This window comes from Mya arenaria, chromosome 13 (genome assembly GCF_026914265.1).
Source record: "Mya arenaria isolate MELC-2E11 chromosome 13, ASM2691426v1".
NCBI classification, from domain to species: domain Eukaryota; kingdom Metazoa; phylum Mollusca; class Bivalvia; order Myida; family Myidae; genus Mya; species Mya arenaria.
In genome coordinates this window covers 24,218,068-24,230,840 of record NC_069134.1, presented here as the reverse complement: position 1 = coordinate 24,230,840, position 12,773 = coordinate 24,218,068, and the positions used below count along the sequence as shown (strand labels likewise).

The 12,773-nt window shown below is 34.8% G+C and overlaps 1 protein-coding gene and 1 long non-coding RNA gene across 2 annotated transcripts in view; both read left to right on the top strand.

The window, feature by feature from the left end:
- The window catches only part of LOC128215146 (regulating synaptic membrane exocytosis protein 2-like), a 37,898-nt gene extending 31,876 nt beyond the window's left edge, over positions 1-6,022 (top strand). Inside the window, exons 19-25 of the mRNA XM_052921865.1 lie at positions 560-652; positions 1,855-1,983; positions 3,038-3,137; positions 3,365-3,459; positions 3,843-3,956; positions 4,271-4,413; positions 4,705-6,022. Of these exons, the coding sequence (XP_052777825.1) occupies positions 560-652; positions 1,855-1,983; positions 3,038-3,137; positions 3,365-3,459; positions 3,843-3,956; positions 4,271-4,413; positions 4,705-4,884 (854 nt within the window). The 3' untranslated portion in view covers positions 4,885-6,022. The remainder of the gene's footprint in view (positions 1-559; positions 653-1,854; positions 1,984-3,037; positions 3,138-3,364; positions 3,460-3,842; positions 3,957-4,270; positions 4,414-4,704) is intronic.
- A 3,711-nt stretch (positions 6,023-9,733) lies between these two features.
- LOC128213532 (uncharacterized) lies at positions 9,734-12,164 on the top strand. Its single transcript, XR_008257750.1, has 3 exons — positions 9,734-9,815; positions 11,726-11,811; positions 12,074-12,164. It is a non-coding gene; the product is annotated as an uncharacterized LOC128213532 (long non-coding RNA).
- The last annotated feature ends 609 nt before the right edge of the window (positions 12,165-12,773 follow it).

The window sequence follows — 12,773 nt, the reverse complement described above, 5'->3', positions numbered from 1 at the left end:
TTTGTGTGAGTAACTCATGAGTAAATTAGGTACTATAGCATTTTTGTGAGTAACTCATGAGTAAATCAGGTACTATAGCATTTGTGTGAGTAACTCATGAGTAAATCAGGTACTACAGCATTTGTGTGAGTAACTCATGAGTAAATCAGGTGGTACTATAGCATTTGTGTGAGTAACTCATGAGTAAATCAGGTACTACAGCATTTGTGTGAGTAACTCATGAGTAAATCAGGTACTATAGCATTTGTGTGAGTAACTCATGAGTAAATCAGGTACTACAGCATTTGTGTGAGTAACTCATGAGTAAAACAGGTACTTTAGCATTTGTGTGAGTAACTCATGAGTAAACCAGGTACTATAGCATTTGTGTGAGTCATACGCGTATGTGGGAATTCGATAGAAGAGTGTATGGATGTGGGTAAACCGATATATCAACTCGACATGGTATAATTATATAGGTATGGACAACCCAACCAAATATAATTACTAAAGTATATCAGATTAACATTTTGGGACTTCATAATGAGTAGTTTGTTTATTTATTTCCTTGTACTTCCAGTTAAGATCAATAGTAGTTTGACGTCACTTGTGAAGCGAAAAATTGGAGCAGTTGCAAGAATGTCAACAAACCGTCGACAGAAACGGGATTCTGGTATGATTAAATTATGTGTCGTTGGGTAAAGACAAAGTATAATAAAACAAGAGCCGTCGTAAGACAGCGCGCTCGACTACGCCGCTTTGACTTAGAATACAATAACGATTGTAATAATACCAAGTTTGGTCTCTTTATGTCAAACCTAACTAAAATTATTCGATACATAAGGTGACTTTGATGCTGCCTTCCAACCAGCCCGCCCAAACAATGACGCAAGTCATTCAAATAACTTGATTTCCCATTATGAAAATGTGGTTAAGAATATACAAATATGCCTTTCAAAGGAAATAAAAAAATATATATATAAAAAAGTCAAGGGCCATAATTTGTATTTAGGCTTTAAACGGAGTTATGTTTCTTGTTGTAAGATGGTCGTAAATAATTTTGAATTTTATTAAGTGCATTTAATGAACGGTATAGAAGTTTTTTTTATTAAAATCCCAACTTGCCCTTAACTTTTACTTGCCTAAAACTTTAACCTCAGTCAATCAGTGGCCATAACTTGTATTATGGATATGGAGTTATGTAACCTCATTGGGTGATGGTCCTGAACAATTGTGTGAAGTATTAAGTCAATTGAATGAAGGGTTTAGAAGTAATTAAACAGTATCCCAATCTGCCCTAAAACTTTAACCTAAGTTCCATAGTCAATCAGGGGCCATAATTTGTATAAAAGATAATATGGAGTTATCTCAACTCATTATGTGATGGCTCTGAACATCTGTGTGAAGTATTAAGTCAATTGAATGAATGGTATTTGAGTTTTAAGTGAAAATCCCAACTTGCCCTAAAACTTTAACCTGCCCTAAAACTTTAACCTAAGTCAATCAGGGGCCATACTTTGTATTTAGGATAATATGGAGTTATGTAACCTCATTGTGTGATGGCCCTGAACAACTGCGTGAAGTATTAAGTCAATTGAATGTAGGGTATTGGACTTATAAGTAAAATTCCCAACTTGCCCTGAAACTTTAACCGGACGCCGATGCCGACGCCGACGCTGGGGCGAGTAGTATAGCCCACCTATTCTTCGAATAGTCGAGCTAAAAAGTAGTAGTGGAACTTAAACATAGTAGAGTTGTTAAGCACTATTTAAAGAAACGCAGGGACATTGTTTGTATGTATTTAATTACTTACAATTCGGTTTGCATAGTGCATGTCTTAGGTTTTGTAAACAGATTGTATTCTACGTGCTTCAGATTCCTCCGAGCCAGGCCACATCCTGCGGAGTCAGAGCGCGGCAGACGTCCGGGACTCCGCTCTTCTCAAGCCAAACGCCTCGCCTCAACAACCCCGCAGGTCATTCGAGGTCAATCAACCGAAACAGGGTAAGACATTGGTGTTTTGACCCTTGTCGGTGTTGTCTGTGATTCTAGAACTTTCAGAATGAAGCGAACGGTTATATGAAAGATTCTTGCATGCAATTAAATACGTGTGATCTTCGACACAAGCGAATAACGAACAAAACCAAGATACTTGGAGGATATTCTTATAAAAAGTGGATATTATGATAGGTAGCGTTTATAACACCCTGTACTACATCAAATATGGTTTTTAAACGTCGTGTGTACGCGTATTATTCGAGACCGCACAGTCGTCAAGCAAATAGTTATACGGGTCGTAAGGAAAGTGTCGTATCGTACTATTCCTGTATTTGATGTAATTTGGATTTGTTTTAATGTACTGTTTGTAGTTCTAACGAAAGTAAATACATCTTAACCGGAATTTCCGACGCAATGACGTAATAAATCAATAACAGTGTTAAATTTTCAAGAGACATTTTCTATAACGTATTCATTAATCAATCTAGAAAACAAATGCAACGGCCAACTGGCAGCACTCATCATTTGTCATTATCATGTTGCGTGATCCGAAAATATCAGTAGCTTGATATGGAATGTTCAGTATGGCGTGGTGTATTAGAATATGGATAGGCATATCATAACATAACATAATTAAATACGTGTTAAAACGGGTTTGGACTTTTGCCTTGTGCCTCTTAAGAGGAAATATTTTTGATTGCTTGAATACTTGGCTTGTCCATGTGGTGTTCATTGTATTATTGCAGGTGGTATGTTGATATGTTCACATGGAAAGGAAACAATTATATCAAAATATATCTGTCTTCTCTATTTATGATACAAACGAAACAAAAGGGACAGTCGGAGTTGCCAAAATAAATTAACAAAGGCTGTGTATAGTGACACAAGGCTATGGCTTACATATACTGAACGAGAGACACACCACATACTAAACACAATGGCATACATCAAATCCATAATAATATCTTAAACAAGCTACTTATTGATCAAAGAATTTTTCGTTATGTTATTGGCCTTGCGTAGAACATCCTTGACCCGGACGAATAAATGTTTGTTTCAGCTGACACTTACGAGCTACTAGCACCTCCCCATCCTCTCAACAAGGCCTCCAGCTCCGGGGTGTTCTACAATGACGAGGATGATGATTCTGACAAAGACTGGTACGTAGCCGAACATACCGGAGATCGTCGGAATTACACAGTGGTGTACATGATATAATTTAAAAAAAAACCATAACAACGTTAACGTTGCTGCTTTTTTCATTCATCATTTGGGCTTTCACTATATAATGAACTATTAACAAACCAACCGAATGAAAAGACAAAAAATATAAAATATTTATATAAAAGGCGTTTATCAAAATAAAAAAAATATATTTGTGTTCCAGTAAGAAGAGCCCGAGTCCAGACCGCCCCGCCCCTGAAGGGGATGATATCACTTCTCTTTTGGGTCCCGGACAGGTGGCGCCAAAACCTTCCTTCGGTGAGCCAGATCAACACTAATGATATATATTTACTGAGTACACCTTCATTGATTTCTTTACTAGATAAAGATCAGGTTGCCAATATTTCAAAATGTCGTAAGTCTGCTGTAGTTGAAAAAGTATGTTGTCAATTAAAGAGTCATGTAAAACAGTGAACAATTTCTGTAAAGAAGATCGAAGTAAAGGTTTACCAGTGCTCACGTACTTCTTGTTTATTGTTCAGATTTTTTTCGTAACTTTGTTTCTGTATATATTTACTATTCCCTGTACAAAAACACATTATGTTCAAGGTATAGTTATTGACTTTACGTTCATGCTTGAATGTCTACACATTTGCCAAATCATGTTTACAATAAATTCAATGGTTATATATATATTGCAGAAACGAGCGTTTGTGGCGACATTAAGATGGGTTTCATGGTGTCGAAGGGTCAGCTCGAGATAGATATTGTCGTCGTTCGGGGACTTAAAAAGAGCGGGCTAAGTAATCCACCTGGTATATCAAACATCAGTATAACATTAGCTGTGTGTTCGTAAAGTCTGTGCTTGTGATTTGTAAATTCTTTATCTATATTCTTTTGTTTATTGATTAAGTATATTTATTTAAATTTATAACACTACAAAATAAGTAATGAATTATAAACTCGTATGTAAAAAATCGATATAAAACAACATTTACGTGAAGTAATGATTTTTTTTTGCATTAGGCTCCAAGGTATATACCTGTATACAACTGTCTTGGCAAATTAAACTTTTTTCGCCTATATATAAACACTTGATTAAGTATTAAGATATTCATTTGATTTGCAGATACATATGTGAAGACCTATCTGGTTGAGGGTTCAAAAACTGTGCAGAAAAAGAAGACACAGACAGTCAGGGCGAACTTTGACCCTATGTTTAGGAAGACAATCAAGTACTCCGCCTGCAATATACACGGCAGATGTATAAAAGTAATCCCCTTTTTACTAACATTGATAAACACATTCGAAACTCATTTGGCAAATTAAAAATTACCCATTTCAAACCCACCGTTCGGTTTAGAACACAAGAATACATTCATTATAACGCGCGTTTTATGAATGCGGAGGTCAAACAGATAACATACGCATAGGAAACTTTCAATATTAAATCTAAATTTGTAATCTTGTCAGATTGCTTAAGACATGAAGAAATAGAAGTACATACATGTATATATTAATGTTATTATATGCAACATTTGCTTTAAATCTGTGAATTTTCAGGTAAACGTATGGGATAAACAAAAGGCCTTTGACAAGAAACAGTGCCTAGGTGAAGCAGTGGTCAAGCTTGACAATCTGGACCTGAGCCAACATACAATGGCCTGGTACAAACTATTTCCAGTGGGGGCTGCCGAAATGGGCAGCATGGAGTCTCTCAACTACTGGCCGGCCTTTTCATGATATATTAGGGAGATAAATGCTAAACCTTGTGTCTAAAATACAAGACAACGTTGATAACTTCTTGACTGCACCCATATGTGCATATTGTAACGGTTCTCTTACTAGCTTTCAATAAAATCAGACAACTGGTTGAATTTTACCTTCTACCGGACGATTGGTCGGAGACTTTCACTTGACTGACTATTATCAGTTAACTTGTCGACCGGGTTTCATCAGAACTCGGATAACTGGTCAATGTTTAACTGAAATCGGATAAATGGTATTTTAACTTTATATCAGATGACTGAACTAATGTCATGAAATTTGATAAGCGTTCTTCTTACGTACAGCTGCTTACTGCCAACTGATTGACGTTTTAATGACGTCGAATAACTGGTCTATTTTCTTCAATTGTCGGATAACCGACGGATATTACGTTTATTAATATCTGCAAACTGAATTTCTTTTTATATTGGATGATCGGCCTTTATTATGCTGTTTAATATCATAAGTCAAACAGCTACTTTAACGGACTGGCTTTAACCAAAGATGCATGTTATAGTTTTGTTTACATTCTTCTGTTAAAAACAACCACAAAAACAACATAATTTACTTTCTAATGTAAACTTTCGGATGGTTGTCGTTATTATCTTTAATATTTGAATCCAGAAATGGTTTAAATTCAAAGAAACTCATTGTCCAAAATTTCAACATTAATAACTCATAGTTTGTGTAGCTGACAATCAATATTTTACTGAATCAGTGAAATTATAACCATGTTATCAAACTACTAAATATTTAAGTATTACCTTTTTGATAGATGATTGGTAAAACATAAAGGGACTATTTGAAGGACTATCATATCTAATAGTTTGTGTTACCTACAAGCTTCACACCAAGATTAACAACGTGCACGTGTAACAGATATACATAAAAAGAGATTATTCTAACAAAGTACCACTTAATTTTGTTGGTAACAATTTGAATACTTAGAGCGGTAGTTAAATCTTGTCTTTCATGATGTTTTTAATCAATGGCCGACATGCTATACAAAATATTAATTGGTAACATTCCATATTTATGTTCAATTTACTTATAATACATATATTGCTCAAATATGTCTACGTTTCTTTTGGAAATGTTACGCGAGATGTTTTCTAGTCATAGGTAGTTGAACGATTTCATATGATGAATTGTTTACTTTATGGATAGTTAATGATTAAATATATAATTATGTGTTGATGAGCCAAATCAATTCCCTATTTTCACCCTTTTACTTTTTGTTATGATAACGATTTATCATTAACCAAAGATATTTATGAACAATGCTTTGTTTTGTTTTTTGAAAATATGTTCATATTGAATATACTGTTATACCTAATAAAATATGCTTTTTAAGTATTGAAACTATCAACTGTTTTGTATATTTCATACGTTCACAACCATTATCATTATTATGTTTTATTATTTAAATGTAAATTTGACACTGTTATTTCTTTTTAAATTTTGTCATAAACAAAACATAATCAAATAAATTAAGACAATCAATGTTGTTGTTGTTGAATTATTGGTGTAACAACATACGTTTTGGGCTGTATATTTGCGGCCTACGGACAAAGCACCGCACATCGAAATCATGTATCGTCTGATCTACTTTTTTACATGACGTGTTAAAAGAATTAATGCGGGGTTGCACAATGGGACGTATGGTGTTAAGCGGTTTAAAATAGTGCGAATTAAAATACCACTTTATCTAGATATGTGCATAAGATTGCAACGTTAATTTGAATTTGATAGGATGCAGAATAATCTAAAATAAATCTTGGTGAAGGGAAAATATAATTATAGGTAATTACGAAGAAAATGGAAATGTGTTCCGCTCACTACAAATAGTCTAAACGTCCAAAGCCACTATCGGGTTTATATCAATTAACTTTACACTGCGAGATGAAAGAAATATTCATATATCTTAATACATATAGGGTTATCAGTTATTGCTATGAAACTAGCGAATTGTATTCAAAATTCATCAATTATCATAACCTATTCTTAGTGACGACAGGCACTTATCGGTTACAGTTTGGGGCCACTCAAAATATTTGTGGATTCGATTTGTATTGCATGTGAACAAAATTGTTATAAAAAGTAAAATTCCGTTTGTCGCACATACAGCTTTTCAACGCTTTTAGCGCTGTCATTTTCAATGTTTAAAATGCACAATTGATGAGTGGAGAAAATGCGATCCATACAGGCGTTTGTTAATAGTTTTTGCTCGTTCAACCCCAGCAGATGGGATCGGGTGATCAAACAGGAAGAGTTGGAACGAACGTAGACTCAAAGTTTTTGAGTTTGTAATTTATCGGTATTAATGAAGGACCAAAAGACATACTTGCAATGAAATCATCAAGGAACAAATTCATATTCCCGAAATACTGTTCGGTTTGATTCAAACGGATTTTCAACAAATCTTCGATCAAATTTTCTTTTCTTATTTAGCTAAAACATTTACATATATGCAATACAACCAAATCACAACATTAAATTTAGAGCAATGTTCATGCAGTCTAAAAAGCAGGTTAAAACTACTTGATGATAAAGATATATATAGCAGCTCAAACTGTTAATTCTACAAGAAATACAACTGACATAATTAAAAGAGATAATGATAAGCAGCAATGTGAATCACTGGTCACTATAAACCAATGTACAGTGTTAGTTCAAAGTCACATTGAACACTTGTATTTTGGTCCTGATCAGATGTTGATAAGTCTTTTGATTTCTATAAAAAGATCTACTTCTCTTAAATCATTGGAAGGTTGTTCCACGCCTGGGTAACTTCTAAGCGAAATGATTTCTTGCCATATGTGGAAGTTCTTACCCTATGAATGTCAACAGAGTTTTGCAAATCCGAAACGGTATGTAGATCTTTAATAAAATCTAACAAGAACATGTAAATATTTTAGTGAAATACCATGTAAGCACTTACAAGTTTCAAAAGCAATTGTTTTAGTCCTTCCAGCATGAAGGAACTACATCGATTTAATAAGTATTCAAATGACGAGTTCAATCATTAACGACTTTTAGAAGGGTCCTGTATTGAAATTTTGTTTTCAGAGTTTTTCTTACTACAAAAATACCAAATGATAGGACAATAGGTAATATTTGATCTGATAACAGATTTAAAAATCCGAAGTCGGTTATTTTCTCAGAGAAATTTGCATAGTCTTTGAAAATGCTCAGTTGAGTTCCCGTCTTTTTCACAGGTGTGATATTGGTGTCTCGTTATCTATTTCCACTCCTAGAAAATTGATCTGTTCACATTGTATTGTGTTACTAGATATAGTGAATTAATTCATTGTGTTTTTTACGAATTGATATAGCTTGAAATTATCTGGGTTTGCTTGCATTTAAGTAGAAACAGTGAAAGAGTTGATTGCTTTTTGTTCATGTTACTACATTTTTTATGTTTGTGCCAGTAAGAAATCTTGTTGTCATCGGCATAACTTAAAAAGTCCATAATTATGACACCTACATTATGGTTGTTATGACTTCCAGTCATCCACAAGCCTTAGAATTGTGGTGTGACATCCAAAGTTTGACCTAAAGCAGTACGGTACGAGTTAAAAATGTTGTCAAAGCGGGAAACCGACTGAAAATGTATAATTTGTTCAAATGTTTTTGATAGTGTTGGTAGCATGCTGACTGGTCTATAATTCTTTTCAAAAAATGTGTCATCCTTCTTGTTTAATGGTGGCACTTGTGCAAGTTTGAGGATCTCCGGGCATTGGCCAAGCCATCATTGTGTTTGTCATGTTCCGAATGGGTGAAGCTAACGATTCTTTCCCAGCTATAATAACTTTTGGTGGTATTTGGCAAACCCCAGTAGCCTGTGTCGGGTCGAGGTTGAAGATAATCATTTTGACAGTGTTTTAGTTGACATTTTGAAACTCAAGTTTGGAAATGTTTTGGTAATTATTTTCAATGGCTTGTACATTTGGGTGGTTATCGTTAACATCGACATTACTGTTGATGTCAATATTTTGAGCTATGTAAAAAGAGTTTAGCATGTTGGCCACTTGGTCTGTGATGAGTTTGTTTTGTGTAGTTCTGAGTATGATTGGTTTATCTGACTTGTTAGTTAGGTTTAATCGTAGGCCGATCTTTTTGATTTAGGTTCATCTCCACATCTCTCTTGAAAGTATGTTGTGATTGTCTTTTGACCTTTGTTTTAAGTGAGTTAGTGTGATATATTTTTTCCAGTTATCATTATTTCTGTTGTTAAAGTATTGATTTTTGGCTTGTCTCTGTTTTATTAATGCTTTTCCTGTATTCTGTGTATTGTGTGTGTAAGGTGGAGGCCGACGTTTAGGTTTTTGTGTTTGGTTGGTGCATGCCCCTCTACCACGTATTCGATGGTGTCTGAACAAACCATTTTTACAAGGAGTCAAAGTAACAATACAAAAATATTCCAAGGGCATTCAGAGGTTTCTGACATCGCTGAGGTTTCATAGTCAGATCATCATACTCCTGAATGTAATAAGTAGGTTTTACGAATCGCGACAGCTGAAGAAAAACAATTTGTTCTGATATATTTTCAAAGTGTTTGTGATGGGAATATACTGACCGTTTTTAGAAAAATCGCAGTTGGGTAAACAAAGAGATTATTATAATAATTTATAAATATCAAATTAATCAAGAAGCCGCTTTAAGTGTATTATCAGAAAAATTATCTGTTTACCTTTTTACTATAAAACAGTGAGTATTATAAACGTAAACTGTACCAAAACAAATGGAATGTCCCAAATATATGATATATATATATATATACAGTGCACTTCACAAAAAAATGCATATCTCATTAACGATAAGAATAAGATAAGGCCATTTTCAACACAATAAAATGAAGGCTGGTTTTGTGTTCTTATTTTGGCTATTACTCTTCGAAGGATTTGGTAAGTACACTTTACATTCTAACTTTCTGTACAGAATGCTGCTATTTTCAAAACAAAATATAACATTTGTCATCCTGTCATGTTACTGTTGTTAACTTCAATTTCAAGTAACTATGATGAATATAAAGGCAGTAATTGGCCAAATATTGAGTCTTATCAGTGAGATCACAATGGTATGTCAATACATATATGTCTGTTTCTATAGTAAATTGTCATTTTGGACCTTGCCATGTGCCCCTAAACAGGGATTGTTTTTGAATTTTCGACTACTGGACTTGTCCCTTTATTTTTGATTGTATTATTGATGAAAGGAGCGCAATTTTGGGCCATTCTAGTGACCATAGCACTCTACCCTGTCTGTAATCATAAAACTACACAATCTACTCAGCCTAATTTGCCTTTTGTACATTCCCTAACACCTGAATTATTTCGATCATGCATTCCCATAAATGCGATTTTTTAAATTCAAATGTTACATAAACTGTCATACATCAAAAGTGTGCAGTGTTCGCTCATTGAAACTGATTAAATAAGATCGATTTATGGTACATTTTATAACTTCATCTTACACTTTTAGCAAAATACCTGTCTCACAGGTGCAATGCCTTAAGATCAATACTATGGCACCAGTATCCGTGTCAATGGAAACAGTGCTCTAAAAATCGCAATTTTATGTCATTGAGGCGATGGCGTCCCGCTCCACAAAAAAAACAGCCGAAATATGACAGTCAAGGACTCATACACTATATGATATGTTGTCTGCTTCTTCATTTTGCTTCCGTCTGCCACTAGCTGGGCTTAAGGCTGTAGGCGGTGATGTTGATATTTTCATTGCAGACTAAGCAGTGAAAATAACAACTTTGAGAACTACTTTCAAAAACAATATAAGTACTGCAATTTTAAACTGTAAATTATATGTAATGACATCATGTTTTATATATATTTAAATACAGATTCCTTTGCATATCCTACCGTTCATCTGGGAAATGGTAACCCTATCTTTCTAACAAATACACAACAGATGCTCGAACATGAATGCGATGATATAATTTGATGTATGATGTATCATCAACCTGTCTGACTTTGTAGTACGACTTTCCTGGAAAATTCACATAGTGATCAGTAATCTAAAATACCCCATCATGAACCTGAAACACGTCAATTGTCAACAACGAATTCGAAGCGTGGTCTTCAGTTGGTAAACGACTTGTCTACAAGTGCATTAGACTGACTTCTGCCAATGAATGTGAATTGTTACCACAGTGGCCATAAACATAAAATGAGATTTGAAAAAAAATAAAAAAATACCCTATACTGTAATATGAAACAAGTGAAGATTGTTCGCCCGGCAAAACGTAAACAAGGACCAATATTCGTTGAAAATTATAAGTTCTTCGTAAGCTACAAACAAAATACCTGGCTAATAGATGCAGTGGCCCGTTATATACACGTTCACACCGGTATTCTTGTCAAGAGAAACAGTATACAACGAAATGCTTCAAAATTCAAATTATCACAAGCGCTAGCCAGACATTATGCTGTCAAAATGACGTAGTACCCGGCGCGCCTAAATCGAATAGCGAAAGCTGCCGAAGGACGGGAACCATCGGAAAAGAGTTGAGTGTTACAGTTGTTCCCGCCCTTCGGCCGCTTTCCCTAATCGATTAGGGCGAGCCGGGTACCATGTCATGTTACCGTAACTCTCCGAATAAAGTATAGCATATGTGTATTCCAGTTTAAGATTCTTTATTTCACTTTTATTTTCTTTTTTTTTCGATGACACTTGTAAAATAAAATAAAAACGGCAAAAGCACAATTCATTTACTAGTATAGTGTTATGTTTTATGCGTACATACCAAGTTTACGGTGTTAACCATTTTCAATCCTGTAATGTACTTGTTTTCTTACAGACTGCGATTGTCGGGATGGATGGGTGAAGCATGGTGCCTCGTGTTACTATTTTAGTCATGATACCGAAACGTGGATAGGCGCCACGGTACACACTTGTGTTATGTGAAGTAGGAACAAGTACATGTGTCCATTGTTTGTGGTCTGTTTGTTTCAGATTTCTTTGTGTGTTTGAAAAATAGGTATAGCAATTTGAATTATCAGTTTACGGTGGGGTAAAACTAGTTTCTCGAATTAAGGATGTCATAACAAAAAAACTAACGATTATAACAAACATTCCGTAACTTTTAACAAATTGTTCGTCTCGGTGGTACATTTTTCTAACAGGGTATTATTTGTTCGTCTTTCAGCAAATATGTAAGGCTCTACAAGGCTCGTTGGTAACGATAGAATCACAACAGGAAAACGACTTTCTGACAAGCCAAATACATACACTTAAACGCAAGTATAGCCTCGATATATATATATATATATATATATATATATATATATATATATATATATATATATATGCGTAATTTCAGTTGTAAGGCTGAAAACTGGTAAATCGTTTTAACCACAATGATTTCCTGATTATATTGACTGATTCAGAACACGATGGAAGTTCATGTGTCATATCGACTGAACATGATGGCAGTTCATCAATCACGCTGACTAAACATGATGGTAGTTCATGTATCACGCTGACTGAACGAGATGGCAGTTCATAAGTTATATCGACTGAACAGGATGGCAGTTTATATGCCATATCGACTGAACATGATGGCAGTTCATCAATCACGCTGACTAAACATGATGGTAGTTCATGTATCACGCTGACTGAACGAGATGGCAGTTCATAAGTTATATCGACTGAACAGGATGGCAGTTTATATGCCATATCGACTGAGCATGAAGGCAGTTCATGTGTCACACTGATATAACATGATGGCAGTTCATGTGTCACGCTGACTGACCATGATGGCAGTTCATGTGTCACGCTGACATACCATGATGGCAGCGCATGTGTCATATCAACTGAACATGATTGTAGTTCATGTGTCATATCGC